This window comes from Silurus aristotelis, assembly GCF_946808225.1.
Source record: "Silurus aristotelis genome assembly, chromosome: 17".
Classification (NCBI taxonomy): Eukaryota; Metazoa; Chordata; class Actinopteri; order Siluriformes; family Siluridae; genus Silurus; species Silurus aristotelis.
Window position 1 is genome coordinate 12,592,623 of NC_139590.1, and position 20,530 is coordinate 12,613,152.

General features: G+C 37.5%; 2 protein-coding genes across 3 annotated transcripts in view; both read right to left on the reverse strand.

The window, feature by feature from the left end:
- The window catches only part of grid2ipa (glutamate receptor, ionotropic, delta 2 (Grid2) interacting protein, a), a 34,199-nt gene extending 24,247 nt beyond the window's left edge, over positions 1 to 9,952 (reverse strand). Inside the window, exons 1-5 of one of the 2 annotated variants that reach the window (XM_083565674.1) lie at positions 9,102 to 9,952; positions 8,073 to 8,114; positions 5,666 to 5,919; positions 5,187 to 5,519; positions 4,796 to 4,950 (exon numbers count right to left, since the gene is read on the reverse strand). In XM_083565674.1, coding sequence (XP_083421800.1) covers positions 4,796 to 4,950; positions 5,187 to 5,519; positions 5,666 to 5,919; positions 8,073 to 8,114; positions 9,102 to 9,189 — 872 coding nt within the window. In that variant the 5' untranslated portion in view covers positions 9,190 to 9,952. Of the gene's footprint in view, positions 1 to 3,022; positions 3,319 to 4,795; positions 4,951 to 5,186; positions 5,520 to 5,665; positions 5,920 to 8,072; positions 8,115 to 9,101 lie in introns of those variants that run through there. The other variant, XM_083565675.1, reaches the window with a different exon arrangement.
- Positions 9,953 to 12,082: 2,130 nt separating this feature from the next.
- e4f1 (E4F transcription factor 1) lies at positions 12,083 to 20,131 on the reverse strand. The gene is given in 16 exon segments (XM_083566096.1): positions 12,083 to 12,529; positions 12,769 to 12,828; positions 13,413 to 13,573; positions 13,872 to 13,955; positions 13,958 to 14,069; positions 14,310 to 14,527; positions 14,713 to 14,827; positions 14,954 to 14,959; positions 14,961 to 15,176; positions 16,213 to 16,334; positions 16,482 to 16,634; positions 16,748 to 16,868; positions 16,958 to 17,124; positions 17,276 to 17,330; positions 17,509 to 17,618; positions 19,975 to 20,131. Coding segments are annotated over 16 exon segments (2,103 nt in total). The 5' UTR covers positions 20,069 to 20,131; the 3' UTR covers positions 12,083 to 12,220.
- Positions 20,132 to 20,530: the final 399 nt, after the last annotated feature.

Consider the following 20,530-nt stretch of genomic DNA (forward strand, 5'->3'; position numbering starts at 1 on the left):
GTGTGCAATTCATTTTTATTGTCATGTCCAATCAGCATCGAGAAACAGACGTTCACTAAGCACACACACTCTCTCCATTTTAATGTAATGTTGTTTTGCAGAATTTGCTGTTGTTTTTTTGGTCCTGTTGTGTTTTTCTTTTTGAATTTGTGTTTTTGGTTTGTTAACATGTCCTGCACTTAGGACAATATACAAGGAAATGAAACAAATATTTGTGCCTGACAAAAAGTGATGACACGAGCAGTGATGAAAAACAGAAGTGAAAAAATTCTCAGAGGTTAAAAAAAAGGAGCATGAGGAGCATGAATCTAGGTATTTGGAACATGGTGCTCTACTTCCTATCTTATTTCTTATGGAGGTTGGAGAGTCCACACAGCTTCACAGGATGATCCACTTTGTAAAAGTTTCCAAGCAATCTCTTTTTGTCCTTAGTGTCATCATTGTGCCTTATATGCACGTAAGGCCTTAATGACAGATAATGTTTTATTAATGAGAATAAATATGCCTGATTCATCTCTTATTGCCACAGGCTAACACTCACACCACTCTGTTAGTGTAGCCTGCCAAATCTTGCAGTGTTAGGATGCCTCAAATTCCCCTGACACTGTACCTAATCAGCATCTATTCGACCTAGAGAAAGAGAGAAAGAGGAAAGGGGTAGGGGGCTGCAGTGGTGGAGAGATTTAAGCCTGCCCCCCCACTGACATTGCTTCATTAGCACCCTTCTCCAGGGCCATTTCATTGAGAATTAATAGACATGTTACTCATAGCAGGTTTGAGTTCAAATCTTTGCTGTTGTACCTATATAGATCATTAGCCTCTACAAGGTGTACATACGTTATATAGATCATATTGTTTTTTCATTTTTCAACAAAGAATAAAAATGCTCAAAAACTGTGCTTGATTGATCTTTTTTCCCAGTCTAAGAAAGGAGAACGAGCATGTTTCAATCAAATAAAAACAACGACAGCTGCAACTGTCAGTTCCATCCCACTGTGGTTCACTACACAGCCGTGAAAGAAAAAAGAAAAATGACGTGGGTGCTCGTGAACGATTCGTATTCATTGCCGTAAGTAAGATCAAGCATCAAAAAGCCGTGACAAACCGTTTTACCGTGGAGGAGTGTGCATTACGTGCTATATTCACAAAAGCTGCCAGTAAAGTTTTCTTTACAATACACTATAGTCATAATAATCTTTCACTTTCCCTTTCTCCATTCCCTTAATGGATTGCATGGATGCTGTTTTTATTTACTTGCTGAGGCATACAGAATTTTATATGAAAATCCTGTATATGATAAATAATAGACAACTATACCACTATAGTTTGAACTACTTTAACTGGAATGACCCCCAGAATTCCGATATTTAAATTGCATTTCCGTGCATTTGCAAATAGATCAGTCAGGATTGGGCAACGATACATCATGTATTTCAAAATAAAATACCAAATTCCTTAACTTAGGTGTATCAAAATAAACTATAAATACAGCAACCATACCATGTATCAAAATAAACTACTGTATTTTTGCATTTATTTGTATTTACTTATTCATTTGTATTAAAATACTAAAAACTACTTTTACTAGGCAGCATAAAATTTCTTCGCAAATCTTCCATCAATTGGCCTGTTTGATCTGTTCCTTCACCATTACACTGACTGAACTAAACAATGTTGGATAGCAACAGATTTTCTCTGGCCAAATCATGCAATAAATCTGACATATGCAACCAGTTAACAGATCAAATATTTACATACATATCCCTATGATCTCCCAGATGAAGGTTATTTTTAAAGTAACCAACAGTTTATTGTTTAACAGTTTGAGAATCACTAATTGCATCCTAATTTAGTTACTTGCTGTTTGGTAACAAACGGCGACTTTGCATCAGCAACTCAATGACAAACAAGTCATTTATAAGAAGACAACTGATGGCATGTGTATTCATAGCAACTAGTTTCTAACTAATTAATCATTTAGTTGTTAATCATAAATATAATAATATATTATGTGTCAGGTGGTCATTCACGCAATGGTATGCTAAATCATGATCCTACTAAACAGCTACTTCAATAAAAATGTTGATTTTTTGATTTGGCACATGTTTTTATGCTGGATGCCCTTCCTAACGCAACCCTCCCCATTTATCCAGGCTTGGGACTGGCACTAAAGCTTGTGCAACCCTAATGGCTGGGGTTGGTTCCCTGACCGGGAATCAAACACAGGCCGCAGCGGTGAGAGCGCCGCATCCTAACCACTAGACCCCCAGGGAACCCAAACAGCTACTTCAATAAAGGTACAATATTTGGCAATCAAATATTTATTTATTAATCATCGAACACGAATTTAAAAGCTGGCAGCAGTTTCTTACTTCTACCACCTTCTTCCATATAGATTAATTTTCTGTTCAGATCTCAACAGGTTTGGGCAAATTACTGAATAGGCACCAACCAGAGGCCACATTTCTATGATGTCATCATGTAGACTTCTTACAAAGTATTTTACAGTATTTTAAAACTACAAACAATTGATAGACAATATGAAGCCATATGTATGAACCCTATCAAATACAAATTACAAAATCCTATTTTATATTTATAATACGTATTTAAAATGCATACAGTATATGGATGAACTGGAGTAGATGAAAATTAAGAATATTTTTAAAACATGACCATGAAATCGTTGCTTTGAGGAAAAAAAAACTTCCAGCTACAAGACTGTTTATAATCTGTCTTAAAAGCTGTCAAAGCTTGTGCACATTGTCTGGTATCATAAAAAAGAACAGCAACTCTTATTGATCATATAAATGCCATTCCTTGACCTACAGATAGCAGATATTTTCTGCAAGCATGAGACAATATAAAACAATGAAACAATATCAAAAATCCTCACATTAAGAAAACTCATAATTAATATCTTTTGACAAACACATCACAAGCACCACTTTGTATAAAATCACACCCTGTAACAGCAGCAGAGAACAGAGAAAACACCCCAGCAATGTTCAGCATCACTCACCTACAGCAATTCATCACTCTACCGTATTCCCACACCACACACAGCAACTTCGAGGCTGCTGCTTCAATCCACTAAGCATCAAATATAGCCTTGGGTTACTCCGTCACCCGATCCACCTTACAGTAGGGCTACACAGAGCCTGATAGCAAATTGGCTGGAATATCGCACTTCCAAAGGCTGCCAGAAGCAACATTTGGGGGAAGAAAAATGCCAATATAAGCTTAGTACTGGATAAAGAGGAGGGGAGGGGAATGTGTGAATTCTATGATGTGATAACACACTATGCATTTCTGTACAATAAATAGAGAGGAAGAATAAAAGTAAGATTTACATATGAAGACATGCTGAAGCAGGAGCAAGGGGTAATGCAGCTTAATGAAGGAGAATAAAGGATTAAAAACAAGCCACTATTTATATTTAAAATAAGAATATATTGTATATAACTTTCAAATTCTTTACAAAAAATATGCAAATAAATTAGGAATTTTTTGTTAATTCCGCTACTCCCCAGAAACAATAAAAAATCTAAATGGAAGCTTCTTTTTCCCCCTGCAGAATGATTTCCTTCCAATTAGCAAGCTTGGCTGTCGGATACAGACACATTAATTTATGATCATTTGGTTTGAACATTTGAACAATTGAACATAACTGTTTTATTACTCTCACTAAAGGCATTCATGTCTGGACAGGAAATTAGCAAAGTCCCAAACTCTATTAAGTCTGAGACATTAGACTGCCCAGAAAAGGGAAAAAAAAAAGTCACAACATCGGAAGCACAGTCATTTTTCAAGGTGTACTGTATGAACAAAAACATACCACGGTGATGTTCTAGGTTCTGACTCTTCAGAAAGTGATTAATTAACATATAGCAGCTGCTCTGACAGTAGTTCTAACTGTAACTTATTTTGCAGGATCACATTCATTCACTTGTTACCATAAGATATGTATAAAAAGACTGGTATGACAAAAATCATAATCTAAAACATTTTTTAATATGGATGCTTTCTGTAAGGAGGAGCTCAATTAAGTTTTATGGAAGGATCCATGAGTGTCAGCAAATTTGTTTATTTGGAAATTTGCTGTTGCATAAGAGAAATAATCCACTCCTTGACCCAATGTTACTGGAAAATAATTAGGGCTGGAAACAATAACACAACACAACGAGGCATTCATCGTTTTTGTACAACAGCACATCCTAATTCTGTATTCATCCTAATTCCAATAGTGAATACAAGATTGGACAAGACTTTAGATATCAGTGCCAAAAACAAACCTTTTCTGATATGCCCTTTTGTTGAATCTCCCAGACTTTGCAAATTTAAATATCGTGGTTTCTTGATGCAGGAGATGCGAGGGTATCAAGCTTTCATTTCATCAAATCTTTCTGCAGCTGGTGCCATTGGACTTGGCATGGTACCTAATTCCCTACAATATTTATAGACTCTGGCCTGATTATGACAAAGCTGTCAACAGCTTCTGTCACCACATATCAAGCAATTGATTTGTACATTTAAAACTGTAATTTTTAGGTTCCCATTGTGAATTTTTACATAAAGTTTTTTATCACTGTATAGTTGGAGACAGGTTAAATGTTTGCATTCACAATTCCTGCAGTTTTATTTTTGGTAAAGAGAAATTAAGAGAAAGAGAGAGAGCAAGATAAGTTGAATCAGTACTAGATAAAAGGAGGGAGTAGGGGTGCACTATTTAACCTCTTCAGAGATTCAGAGACGAGTTTGCTGACAAAGTATCCATCCTTAATCTCAATGATACCTGATGCTGTCAATCAGCTGTTGATGTTCCTCATTGATCAATATCTCAGGAAGTGTGGATGCCAGCTGGTCCACATCCCTCTCTGAAGCATATTGCTTCAACAGGTCAAAAAGCCTCTCCTTTACAATTGGCTCCTCACCTAAAATCTCTTCAACCTAAAACATTAGACACAATGAAAACAGCATCAGCAAACAATATTGTCTTCACACAAAAATGGCTGTTGTTCAATGACCAGAGAATTTGATTTGAAATAGGTAGAATCTTTTTAATGAAATATAACATCAACCCCCTTAAGGAGCAATAGATATATTCAAGACACTAGCACATTAAGCTTTATCCAATGGCAAAATTAAATGTTTTTATTCATGTGACAGAGGGATGTCACACTGACCTTCTTGTTAAACTCCAGGGCTTTGTGTTTGCGGTCTTGACGGACTATATCTCCACTCTGGTACGTCTCTTTCATGCTGCTGCTGGTGCGTTTTTGCCAACGGGTCATTCTGAGCACCCCAAGGCGCAGTGTACGTCCCTGTGATGCCTTAATCATGGCTGCCGCCATCTCATGATGCTTCACTGGAATTCCATTTACCTCCATCACATAGTCCCCTGCACGTAACCCACTGCGGCCTGCTGGAGAGTTGAGCATGCAGTCCTCCACTAATAAAGGACAATCTCCAACAATTGTAAAGCCAAAGCGGCCATCAGGTCCTGGAGTGATGTCCAACTGTGAATGAACAAAACCAAAAGTGCTGTCCTTTGAATAGTCCAGATTTATCTACAGAATTTGTTTCATCCTTTTAGCTTTAAGGTTTTTTGACATCACACCACACTAGCTGTTATACAATGCTGAATTTTAATTGTGTTAGTTACCTGTTCAATGCGGGACACAACACCAATGCTTGGCGGTACAGTTTTGAGGGTTTGGGCCAAGGCAATAAGTGCTTTAGTGCTGAGAGAGGAGACATTCTGGCCATCAATTTCCAGCACCTGGTCACCAGGTTGCAGACCTGCCATATAGGCACTGCTGCCCTCCACCACTGAAAGGATGTAGCTAGGTCCTTCTCCACCTAGCTTAAATCCAAAATCCTCTGGCCAGCCCTGGTTATTTGCTGGAAGAGCCAATTCTGATAAAGAAGGGTAAGATGTTACACCAATATGGATCACCATAGAACTTTCTACAAAATCACTTACTGCTTTACTGATATATATATATATATATATATATATATATATATATATATATATATATATATATATATATATATATATATATATATATATATATATATATATACAGTGCAACCTCAATACTCGCGACCTTGACACTCACAACCTCGATAGTTTGCAACTTTTTATTTGGATCCGGACTAAGAGTAACTCGCGAAAAATCTCAGTGAGGGGCTCGAAAGTTCGGAGTAACATTTCAAAACAGTTTGTACTAATTACAAAAACATGTTTGGAAAATTTTTTTTCTTTTATTGTATTATTCATTTAAAGTAGTAAACAAAAATATTTATGACAAGTAATTTACAATTTTTGTTGAGTATCGAGGTATCCCCTGTGAGTATCGAGGTATTTATATATATATATATAACAGGGTTATTTAGTTACTTAGCTTCATAGCATTACACCTAGTTACTCCAAGTGGTCTTCAAGCAGTGGCAGGCCATCAGGGCCAGCAAGGCTTTCTCTGCTGGCCTAAACACTATTACATAATTAACAGTGTGGGCATCTGTATTTTCAAATATAGTTCAAACTGATGCTTTAATTAATCATATTTCGAGTTGGTGACATGGGGACCATTTAGCTGGCGTACAATGATGTCGGCATTTTCACGTCCTTTAATTGGATTGTCAGATGAAGAGAAGAAGAAATTGATTTGGATGCAGGTATAATTACAAGGCCATTTTTGAGATGGACTTTTCAAGAAAAGCTGGACATCAGCCACAACAGTTCAAAACAGCTGTTAAGCCTTTTCAAGTAACATTTCTACAGTACATTTTTGTGTTTTCTTTTCTGTAGAACTTACATAAAACACACAATTTGCCATAATTTAAAATAAATGAAAAATCCCTATAGAAGTACTAAATAAATGCACAGAAAAACTGTGTTGAACTATATTTTGTAATATTATTAGGGTAATATTGATGCTTCTACTAGAGTTGATTCAGGTAGGACACCACTGAAGGACTAGGTGTGAAATGCTTGGCCTGCCACTGTTGGTCTTTAAGAGCCAATAATGCACCATTAATAGCTATTAAAGGTAAAGTCCAATAATATTATAATGTAATTGATACACACTAAATTTCCTCTAGTCTAAATTCTATTTCACACTGTGGAACATGCAATTAAATAGTTGCAAAGATAAAGATCTGAATGTAGGTCTTGTATTAAAGAGTATACTGACTAGCATTCTAAAAACAACACCTAGAGAAAACAATAAGCTAGCTTACTGTCAAGATTGTGATACATCAGGTAACTTCTGGTAAAAATATGACTGATATATTACTTAAACCTAAAGTCAGTGACAGTTTGTAAAAGTGTTCCTTACTGTTTAAACAGCTGAACATGTTTTTCAGACACTCTTGGTGTAGAATTATAGCATTGCTTTTGCAGAATTATATTTCCCCTGCTGCTTTCAAATTACTGCCAAGTCTAAGACCAGGACTATCTGAGATCAAGGCCAGACTGAGTCTTATTTGGAATCGCAGCCAAGATAAGATTGAGTTCAAATAAATGCACGATTAAGTGAAAAAACAAGACAATTTAATCTAGAAGAAGTAATCATTCTTGTTGAACTTTGTGCATCCAAAATGCAAAACATTATCTTTCAGCCAAGATCAGGACCATATTTGTCAAGACCTGTACTCTATGACCAATGCCTGAGACTATGCACAAATGCCAGTAAGTGTGAGACAAGTCCAAATCAATACAGAAAACATTTTGAAACCAGGAGTCCTACAGCCCTACTTACACTAGAAGCGTGCAATTAAGGATATAGCACAGTCTTCACAGCTAGTGGCAATTTTTTTAAATAGTGATTTTGAAATGTCTATGACAAAAAAATAACGAGTGTCTAGGTATATTTAATTTATGAGCATAAACAAATATCTAGACACAATACATTACAGTATATCACATGCTCATCGGGTCTACTATTTACAGCTTTTCACAAAGACACTGTCCTCAATTTTGCCATTGAAAATGAGGTTGCAAAATGACAAATGGTAAATATGTACACTGAAGTCTCTATCTGGAGGGACATAGGTTCACATACCCATGTTTAAGGGGAAGTCCCTGAGCACTTGAGGATTTGGGTCTGTGATGAGAAACAACAAATGTGATTTAATAAAAGAAGAATAAAAAGACACAAACATACAAATTAAACAATACAAAGCAAAAAGTTCAATCGTAGTTGTTTTTTAATTAAACCATTACAATCTCTAACACAATTAACATCAATAATGTTGCCAGTTTATACAGTTTACTGAAAATATTTCAGTGTATATTCACTTGACAGCATGATTTCATAAAAACCTCAACTGTTTTCTCTTCATATCTCTAAAGCCCCAGTAGAGCTCTTGCCCTCATTCTTGTACTGCAGTCTGTCTCTGACAGAAAATTACTCTGAAACCAACTTAGATCTTCCTTATCCATATTGCCCATATATTTTGTGTCTTTACACTGTTCCAAGGGACACTAAAGGAATTATTTGTGAACTATGAATGTAATGTATGTGAAAATATGCATTTGAAAATTGTACAGAAATATTTTATAGGTTCACGTAATTTATCACTTCAATGATTTCATAAACACATAACAACAAAATATATATTTAACCTGTATAAATGCATATGCAAATGGATGTCTAGTGTGTGTAGGATTGAACATAAAACTGCAAACCAACTCAAGAAGATTTAACAACTTTAGAAAACGAATAAAATACTTCCAAGTCCAGTGCAGATTATGTGCTGTGGGCATTTACATGGGATGAAACAACATATTCAAATAAATTGCTGGAATAAGAAAAGAAATTGCACAAATAAGGAATAAGGGGAAATCACAGAAAATTATAAAAGGATGAAAAGCTGAATTATAAGCAATTAGGCCACATAATAAACTTCTACACTGGAACTGAAATTCAGTGTTTATTACAGGCACAAATAATTGCTTTAATACACAGCCCTGTTTAGCCGCAATCACATCAAATACAGAAGCACAGAAAACTTAATCCTGTGTGATCCCCTCTGCCCCCTATCACTGAGGCTGCATAAGAAACAGTGAAAAAGACAAAGGACAAACTTACAGAAGTCCTTGGAGGCGCTTCGGGAACCTGAGCGGCTTTGCCGGAGTGAAAATCGGCCCTTCTGGCTCTTCAGAAATCTCCTCATCATGGTTGCAGGTGTCCTGTTTTAGCGTTTGTATCAGTGTCCGTTGTGTGAAGCCCAAAGGCCTGATAAAGGTCAGGTCAGTCACCTCCAAGCACAAAATCATTTACAAAGTCTATCAAAGGTCCATCAGACCTGCACCTTAAGCCAGGCACGAGCTGTGGAGAAGCAGGGCGTGTGTAGAAGTACATAGACGCGCTCTTTTCAAGCAGGGCTCTGCATCCTCTACTAAGTTTGTCTAGCCCTGGCCCTCATGCAGAGCACTGATCGGAAATCTGGGACATGCTTGCTGGGTCCTCTAATGATTCTTTTGCGAGCAAAAAGGTACTGCGAAGCCCTATTTTTCTATAAATACCTCCCCCCTCCTCTCTCACTCTCTTTCTACTTCTTGTGGCTCAGGCCCTCTCAGAGGGCTAAGGACTGACCCAGAAAAAATGCTGGCACTCTGGTGAAGGACAACATTCACTGAATTGCAATGCAGAAATACAGTGGAAATAGCGTAAAAGAATAAAGGTATTGGCCCAGGTCAAGGTCAAGCACACTTACAATATAATCATTAAGCAAGATTCATGTTAATAAACAATGCAACTATCTATGTTTTCAATGGCATGCTATGGCCAGTGATTCCCGCCAAACTATTTTGGTCAGCACACTCAAATCGTTTCTCACTGTTTGGCCCTCTGTTGTAAGTGTAGGTTTTGAAGCCAAACAGCATCATGAGCCATCAACGACCGGAGGTTCATAAAAATCAGTTTTACTCTTTCCATCATATCATTGTCTCTTACAGGGTAGCGTCACACTGGCAAAAGAGAGTAATCTACAACATTATCCAAAGCTTACACACACTATTTGATGATAGATTGATAAAATATTTTATAACAGTTTACAGACCAGCAAAATTAGTTTAAAGAGAATTGTCATATAAATATATATTTGAAAACACACTATATTCAGCATATAATGATTTCATTATAGCACTCATGGAGATAAACATTAAGCATTACTAAGTGTCTTCCCTCAGAGGTCAAACTTAAAGGAGGATTTAGCTGTGGTGAATTTATCAAGTAGACGTCAATGTTCTTGAATATCTAATTAAAAGGGATTTTCAATTGTTTAATACTTCTGAGCCTTGGCTTTTTGTTCAAATAAAGAAATTATGAGCTTATATTCTACATAATTTGATTGTAAAATAATAGTGTATTAAAGCATATGCTTTGCTGTAGGAGGGTACGGGGGGGGGGGATGATATCAACATAATCTGTGTTTTTGTTTTTAAAATTTAAGGCTTTTATTTGATGCACTCTCATACTGTATATAGTATGTTTTGTTACCCACATTGCATAGGGGGGAAATTTTATATATATATATACACGTTTTTTAAATAAGGAAGCTAATTAATGCAGATTTACTTTAACCCCTTAACATGTGATGTTTGCTTGTTGGATGATCATTGTAACAAATCTGACAATACAGAATCATGATGAAGCCATTAATTAACCTTGTTTATGCTTGACAGGAGTGTAGTCCACCTGCCTCAGCATCTGACTTTTATATATCAAAGAAAGCACGTCAAACATGCTGGTTGGTATTAATCATTGGATAAAGGACAGTATAGAAGAGTGTTATATACACATAACCATAGCCTTCCTGTCAGCTTAAACCAGCCTCGCCTTTCCCCTCTTTCAGCAACAAGGCACTTCTGCCACAAAACCACCTTTAATTTTGTTTACATTTAAGTCTTTGTAAATTGTGAAGACTATGATGTGTGAAAATAGCCAGTGCTTGTCAGTTATTGAAATATTTAATTCAACCTGTCTAGCTCCAATATCTAATGAGATATTTAAAGGATATATAATGCAAACTTTAACTTTCTCTGATGGCAAATGATTGGCTGACAATAACTGGATGAATGAACTAATATACATTATAAATATGTATAATACTTTGTCAATGAAATGTAGACATTCTATAAACAGTGGAAAAAACAAGCCCATTCATGTATTCAGCTCCTTAGTACATATGCATTCATCCATAAGAGATACCTGTTTCTGTGCACTTTAATAGTTTGAGCCTCAGTCAAACAAAAAGGGAAAAAAGAATAACTACATTTGAGCAAAGGGAGTACATGTGAGGACCCTGAGGGGTAATAATGAAAACTATCCATCAAATCCTTGGCAACAGCTCATGTAGCAATAACCTGACAGGAGGGAAGACCAGAGGGGAGTATTGGGGGGGACCTAGGGCAAGACGAGGAAATGTTTAGTGTGGCCCAGATCTGCCTGGCAAGTAATTGTACTACCTCTCCATCTATATCTTGATAAAAGATTAGTGGGAGGTCAAATATAAAAAGGATTGAATGTTGATTTGTAACTTATTTTCTCTTGCCCAAAAACTTTGCTGGATAAAAATCAGAGAGACAAGACATAAAAACACATCAATCAATCTCACACAATATATTTCAAACAAAAAGCAAAAAAAAAAAAAAAAAAACGTTAAGAACTTAGCAGTGTGCATTGAGGAAAAAACAAAAGAAAATAACAAAAATGATGAACAAGAGCAGTGGAGTGTGAGGAGCATGGCTTCTTTTCTTGACAGAAGGAAATCATACAGCACCATTATAATTTGCCCCAGTACACAGCAATGACAGACTTTCAATCACAATAAATAAAATAGACAGAAAACAAAAGTTTAAAAAAACATGCAATGTAATATCTGTAGTCTTTACCCTCTTCCTAATAATTCCTATAAGCCTTATGTACACGTAAAGTTGAGGAAAAATGGGGAACACAAGAGATCATTTGGTATCGTTGCAGAAAAGACACAATGAGATTACAAAAATAATCTAGTGTCTTGTGCAATCATTATACACAAGTCAAGAAACCAATATGGGTTCATAAACTTCTTTTTTTAAGTGCAAACATTTGAGAACATTCAAGATAAGGCATAAGAGAGGAGCAAACTGCTACAGTTTTGGATAACAGCCAGAATGTTCGTTACTCAAGATTTAAGGTGTCCAGCTTTACGAGAGGATTCTCCATCAGACCACCACAACAGTCTGAATCTCCATCTCATCCGAGGAAGCGATGACATAGTGCTCGTCCTGCTCCAGTGCAGTAGTGCCTTCTGCGGAAGCGGTGGTGTTCAGGAGGGCACCGTTGCTGATGGCGCTGGCGAGAGTTATGGCCACTTGCTCAGTCAGGCTCTCGGGGGTAGCGATAGTGATGGTGTCGCCGGTGTCAAAAACACCAGGCTTCTCGTTGGCTTCCACGTTACGCACAATGATCTGCTGACCGTCTTGCGCCTGACTCACAACCTGCTGCACCACCTTTATGATCTGACTGTCAAACTGCAACAAAAATTGTTACCAAAGTTTATAGTCAGATAGGAGTTCTCCAGCTAGTTACTAAGCCTGCGCTATAATATCCCAAAGCATTTATCAGAAGGAGGAAAAAATGATAAAGAAAACAATACATAAAATATGTTCCTTCTTAATTTTTAGGGGGAAAAAATCCACATTGCTTTTCTCCATGTGACCAGTATGTAAAACGATAAAATCCAATAGATTGAACTGCAAAGTACTCTTACTTGGTTAGGACTGTCAGGAGTAACAGACACTTCCTCTGCTTGAGTCGTCTCAGCTGTTGCCTGCACATGAACAGTAAACATTTATATAACAAGTTATACAATGCAAATACATTTTATTTTTGTGCCAAAATAAAACATTATATATTGATTAAAATGCACTTAACTGCATTATTACCAAATATTACTTTTTTTCTAACATGAGAGTAACATTTTAAAAACATCTATTTAAAGATCTAACTATAATCAGCCGGATCTTTTGAAATAAAATGATACATAGCTATAAATTTTGAAAGTTTGTTTTCAAAGAGGAGTGTTATATATAAATCAACATGAAACAGAACACTAATTTGAACAGCTAAGCCTCGGGTTATTGAGTGGATGTTCCCCAGAGATCTATGAGGGTCCACTGAGGACATCCTTTTCCTACTCGATATGTAATGGTCATGCTATCAGAAAATTTAATTCATCTGCAAAAGTGTTGCTTGCTTAAATGTAGTATATTGTAATGCCCTTGTGGACCAAAATTTCACCCAAGGATATGTGCAGTTCTCTAAATGGTTATAATACATCCTTATAGTGGACAAATGTATACAATTGTAGGAGAAAAGAAACAAGCAGCATGAAAAAGTGTGCAGTAAACTTACTCCTATGATGTACTCCTGAGTATCAGCCACCACTGAGGAAAACTCCACCAGCACAGCGTGGGGATCATCAGAAATGATGGCGGCTGCCATACGGTCACATTCCTGCTCCTCTTCAGGGGTCATAATATGTTCAGACTCCTGCTGCCCTACAGAGCACCCTCCTGACACAAAATTCAGCCCGAGCAATGAGTGTTTTGCCTTGTTTTTGCTCTCTCGCTCTCTCTCTCTCTCTCTCTCTCTCTCTCTCTCTCTCTCTCTCTCTCTCTCTCTCTCTCTCTCTCTCTCTCTCTCTCTCTCTCTCTCTCTCTCTCTCTCTCTCTCTCTCTCTCTCTCTCTCTCTCTCTCTCTCTCTCTCTCTCTCTCTCTCTCTCTCTCTCTCTCTCTCTCTCTCTCTCTCTCTCTCCACACAAAGTATATAGACAATAATTTGACTTGGCTATGTGACCATTTTCAGGTTACCTTTCGATCGTAAATGGCGATTGAGTGTGCCGTGCTCAGCAAATCCACGTCCGCATTTGGAGCACTTGAAAGGTTTCTCTCCGTGTGGTGGCGAATGTGACGCACCAGAGCACCTTTCTCACGAAATGCCCGAGAACAGTGTGAACATGCGTACGGTTTGTCCTCACCATGTGTGCGCTGATGCACCTGAAGCGCATTCTGAAATGAAAAATGGCAAGTGATGACAAAACTTTTACTCACATTTAAAAAGATGTTTTTAATACCAAACTTTACCTACATGTAAAAATTGCTGCGATCACACACCTATTTACTTATTAATTAGCACCTGTTGTAATCTGTAGTCATAAATAATTACTGGAAAAAACAATTCAAATGTCAGTCGCAAAGGGCCTAGCATGCTAACAACTTACTCCTGGATATAATTCCATTCCAACTCACTTTGGTTTTGTAGCTCTTGTTGCAGAGATTGCAGTGGTGTGGGCGGTCGTTAGAGTGTGCCCTCATGTGCTCACGTACGTGCCCAATAGCCTTGAACAGCTTGCCGCACTCTCCACACTTGTACCTGCGTTCCGTCACATGCATCTCCATATGCTTTTTCAGCATGTAGCCTGTCAAGAACTCCTTCTGACATGTCAGACACTTAAATGGTTTGTAGCCTGCAAGAAAATCCCACATATTCACTTACAGCAGACAAAAGTAATTCCAGCATACTAGGCTGCAAATCCAGCTTTAAATAAAATAGATTTTTTTATTTGAATTTTTAATTAAATTAATTTTTATAACTTTTTTTTATTTTATTTAATTGCCATTTATAAGTGTTTTAATACAGGCTTCAGCTTACCAGCATGCCCTTTGATGTGGATGCGCAAGTGGGATGTCGTTCTGAACGTTCGATCACAGTGAGGACATTTGTGAGACTTTGACGGGGAGATTTCCATGTCTTTCTCTAAAGTATCCTTCAAACCATAAAATAAACACCACATGTTCAGAAAGCTACACTTTATAATCCATTGGAAATTTGTACTTATTAACTAGCAAATAAATCACAGGGCCTGAATATCTGTTACCAGTCTCTCACTCACCACAGTTTTCTGCCTCCACCTCCACACACTGCTCAGTCACCTGAATCTCTGGTACTCTGCCCTCAGCTTCATGATTCTCTAGGACCTCTTTAGGTAATTGAGCCTCCACTTGCTCTGCCGCTTCTACGGCTTCAGTCTCCAGAGCAATGCCAGAGTTGATGATGGCTTGGCAGATCAGACGGTCTCCTTCTGCAACCGCTTCAGCAACAGGCTGGGATACCACCTGTTCAGAACAGGACACCATACTGTGTTTACACGGGATACACTGTAATAAATCTATACAACGGCTAAAAAAATCATATACGCACTTTAATATAGATTGTATTTGCCCTAGAGTGACTAATACCATACAGCCACTAATGCAAAATCCACAAAGGTGCAGGAAAAAGGGGGTTTGGCATTAGTTAAAAACACAAATAAAAAAAAAAAATGCTGTCACTTGTTACACTTAAAAAAAAATAAAAAAATAAAAAAGTGTCTGTGAATGTGTTGTGAGTAATAAATAATTATTTAGAGTACTCAGGGAACATTTTTTTTTTTATGCAGGTCCTCTGTGTATTTAGCATTCAGGTTTCCACGCGAATAGCAAAAAATATATATATAGTTATTGATGTTATACAATAGTGAGATTTTAAAGCCTTATAAAAACAATCCTATCGATTGAACTGAGGTAGAGAGGGTCTCCAGCTTTAAATTCTTGGGATTTCACATCATTGGTGATATATATATTTAGTGTACGTGTTTATTTAGCTTTTGCACATTTTTTCAATGCCATAGCCTTATAACCTTATACTTGTATCTTTACAACAGGGTCTACACATTTTCACCGTCATAGACTGCCATATTTATTCACTGTACATATTTTTTTACGCACACATACATAGTCTGTCTGTCTGTTCATGGATTTCAGATCTAACAATAAATCTGACTGAAGTAGGAAAAATAAAATAAAATCAGGATTTTTAAAACCTAGAGTCAACAGTAAAATGCTCTTAATTTAAACAAAACTGTACAAACATTTTCGCACACCAGTTTATCTGTGATGCTAGTAGCCATTTCTCTTAATTCAGAACGAATCCAACACTAAAGAAATGAGGAAGAAATTTGACCTGAATAAATTCATAGCACAAAAATATGAAAGAATGATACATAGCAGACAACTAACAATTGTGGGTGGAATTATGTGCTTCCCACCATATAAGGACATTTTATGGAGTTCTATTTTATTCATTACAATTAAACAATTTCCATCAAATCACCTGATGAATTTGTCCTAGATCTTCTACCACCTGGATGTGAACAGCATCTTGCACCGTCTGCACCACACTGACCACAGGCATCTGCTGCTCTTTCTCAGGGAGCACAGGAGGCTGCTCCACTTCTACAGTACAACACAAAGCATCAATGCAACGATCATCCTGCACTAGAGTAAATACGGCTTTACCTATTTCCTAAAGCGTCACAAAACAAAATGACAAGGGCACAAACATGAGAAGTTCATTCTAAATGCTTGTTTTTTTTTCCTAACCTGTGCAAACACCATCCTTGTTGAAGAGGATCTCTTTGCACTGGCTGTAACGAATCTTCTCTGTGCACGGTGTCAATGACTTCAAATGTCTCGTTAGCGCACCAGACTCCCTAAAGGAAAGGCCACACTGATTGCACTGGTAAGGCCGCTCATCTGCAAAAACAAATGTGTCATAAGCATGTTGTCTTGCATTGAATTGAACTATCTTGTGATGATTAAAGATAGCGATAAGAGAATGCTGTACAAGCAAGCAACACTCTTTGTACCTGTATGCCGTCGGTTGTGGCGAATTAGAGATCCTTTAGTTCGAAAAGCAGTCTCACACAGCTCACATTTAAAGTCCTTCTTGTCTGTATGAATGGTCAAGTGTGTCCTCAAGATATTTGCCTACATACACAGAGACAATGTAGACTAATGGAAAGGCCTGCATTCTTGTCCATATTAGTAATGGCTGGTCCAATCTACATGCATCATACCGATTTGAAAGTCTTCTCACATATATGACAAACGTAACGCCCATCCTCGTTGAGCTTCAGGGATGGTTTAGTATGATCTGAACTGTCTAGGTTTTCAGACTCTCCAAGGTCCTTTGCCAGGTGACCTGGCTCTATGTTTGTAGTTGTTAACCTGCCAACTCCCTCGTCTAAAAACAGAGTGAGAAATTCATTAATATATCGCTGATATTTTTTAAATGAACAAACTTGCATTAGGTTTTTAGGTTAAACTAAGTGAAGCACATTTTCCCCACATTAAAGGCTGCAAATACATTTATTCCTTTTTGGGCTTAGTCTTACCCACTGAGGCGCTCTCTGCATCATTAGCCAGCTCTTCATCTTTATCATCTTTGCCCTGGGGAACACCAGAGACCACAGGTCACACACTGACCAACAAACACAAAGCAACCTATACAGAAGTAACATCCAGATTTCTAATCATTCTGCAATTTTGAGAATTAAGATTAATCAATTGCAGACTACTCACTAATTCTGCACATAACTGGATAAATGTGGGAGCAAAACAACCCTACCTGTGTGTCCTGTAAAGGACGTTTACAGATGCGACTAAGCTTGTGCTGAATGAAGAAATCCAAAGCTGAAAACTCTTCGCCACATCGCCCACATCTGTGAATATCTTCATCTGTTAAAAACAAACCAGGTCAGTAAAGGTCCAAGTATAAAATGCCTTATCACTTAAGTAAACAACACTATGTTATTCTAATATATGACTTGTATAGTATATGATATGTAGTATATGATTAATTTCACATGGGCACTTTTCCCCCTTTGGGGGGACTTTTCCCCCCTTTTTCCAGGTGATTTATAATCATCTGATATTATATAAGGGTGTGGTTTTCTAAACTTCTCTTTTGCCGTTTTGTGACCAACACAGTAAGGAACAATATGTACATTTAGGAAATTCACACAATACAGTACTGCAGTGGAAATAAATGATGGCTCACCTGCATTTTGCATTTCTAACTTAAGGACTGACACACGTACTGGCACAAGGCAAAATCCTAAGCAAAAATACTAACTATTTAGTATAAAACTGTAACCAAATTAGGGTGTCAAGAACCCAATGTCATAAAGGTTATTACTTTATGGTCAATGAATTAATGTTTCTTATGCTCTGTGGTAAACAACTTATAAACCCAATTAGGTGCAAATTAATTTTATCATTACATTCAACCTGAAATGCCTCAATGGAATGCTCTGAGCATGATGGAACATGCAGTCATGACTCAGTCAGCATAATTCATTCATTCATTTTAAACTAAACCTTCCTCTTCTGCAGACTCACTGCTCGTCAGGTGTGTAAAAAAAAAAGCCCCGTGGTCTTCTGTTATATTTGTCCAAGAACAAACATTGTCTGTATTAGGAACAGCAGATTGGCTAGAGTATTAAAACACTGTATACTCAGTAAACTGTCATTTATTTTAGTAGTTGTTTTAATCTTCATCTAGCCCCTTTTTAGTGCCATATACATGTGCTTTCTGAACACAAGACTACTGTCGTTTGGCTGATTTAGCGGATTTCACTTTATGGCTCTATGATGCTTAAATACTAAACTCAGGATATCATCTGTATGGAGGATTTCCCTGCAACCATGTGGGTTAACTCTGATCTCACAAAACACACAGCTATACTCAATTGTCCCTTTTGAATCAGTGTGTGTTTATAAGTGGGTAAATACTAATGGTTACAGGGGTACAGGGGTAAATAGCCTCCTGCATGGTCTAGCATAAATATAAATGTGTATTCCCAGCCAGTGTGCCCAGGATCGCTCTGGACTTTACTACGATCCTTACCAAGACAAATCAGACACAGAATTCCAAAATGTTTCTCAATCTAACATGCACACATGCTTTAGAAAGACTATTAAAGATGCTGCAATTGATACATTGATACCAGTACCTCTAACACACTTCTTCTTCTGGTTCGGTTTCTTCTATTAGGGGTCACCACAGCAGATCATCCGTCTCCATACCCCCCTGTCCTCTACATCTGCCTCTTTTACACCAACTACCTGCATGTCTTCCCTCACCACATTCATAAACCTCCTCTTTGGCCTTCCTCTTTTTCTCCATCCTGGTGGCTCCATCCTCAGCATTCTTATACTGATATACCCCATGTCCCTCCTCTGCACATGTCCAAATTATCTAAATCACACCTTCCTCACCTTGTCTCCAAAACATCTTACATGCGCTGTCCCTCTAATAAACTCGTTTCTAATCCTGTCCATCCTCATCACTCCCAACGAAAACCTCAACATCTTCAGCTCTGCTACCTCCAGCTCCACCTCCTGTCTTTTAGTCAATGCCACTGTCTCTAAATCATACAACACAGCAGGTCTCATCGCTGTCCTATACTTTCCCTTTTACTCTTGCAGATACCCTTCTATCACAAATCACTCCACCCTGCCTGCACTCTAACACACTACCCTTTTAATATCATGACTGTGCTGAGAATAACCCACCCACTCCTCCTAAAAAACTCAGTGAGCCCTTTTTATTTATGGAAGAGGTGAACCCAAACTGACAAACTGCACCTGTACCTACAAAGTGTACCTATAATCTACAAATAACTAACCCCTAACCTCTTCAGTATCAGAAGAGCATAATGTCCTGTATTTCAAAGCGCTATAAGCTAGTTAGCTAGATAGCATCTGCAGCACGACTTCCAAATGTAGACCATACTCGCTCGTTAAACAAATAAATTAAGTATTATCTACTTTAAAAAGCGTGCACGTTATAACAACCATTAGTGGCTTGTACCTAATGCTTAATAACTTCGTCTAACGTATGAGCTAACTATTAGCATGGTAGCATCGCATGTCTGCTAGCTAACTCTAGCAAGCTAGCAAGAAAAGTATTGCACGACTCGAGGTCCGTAGCAAGCTTACTGACAGTTGGGGAAAGGTAACAAACAAAAAAACGGCAAAAATCAACTAAAGGAACCATTTCAGACACCATGGCGAATTGAATTGTGAATACCTTCGTCTCCCAGTGTGGTTTGTATGGTGATGATGCTGCCGTGCTGCGTGTGGCCGGTAAGCGATTCTGCCGTATTATTACTTTCTTCAGTCATGTCGTTCTCGCGCTCCGTCTCTGTCGCAATGCTGCTGCAGGAACAACATGGCGGATTTACGACCTCGTCGTCATAACAACAAAAGGGCAGGAACAAGCCAGGCTTTTCTTTTGTGTTCTTTTCATTTTTTGTTCTTTTCTTTTCTAATTTTCTTTTCTTTTCTTTTCTTTTCTTTTCTTTTCTTTTCTTTTCTTTTCTTTTCTTTTCTTTTCTTTTCTTTTCTTTTTTTTCCTTTCTCTTCTTTTCTTTTCTTTACAGTTTTCAACCCATAGAATTGTGACTTGACTTCTGATTAGGAATTGTAAAGTGATCATTTATAAAATAATTAAAAGCCCTTCGTTTAATAGTGCTGCTAGAAATAGCATTAATGGAATGTATCCTCTATACCCATTTTTATCTTTGAACCAAGCAATGGTCGTTCCACTGGCATGGCATATTATTATCAATAGTGACAAAATCAAT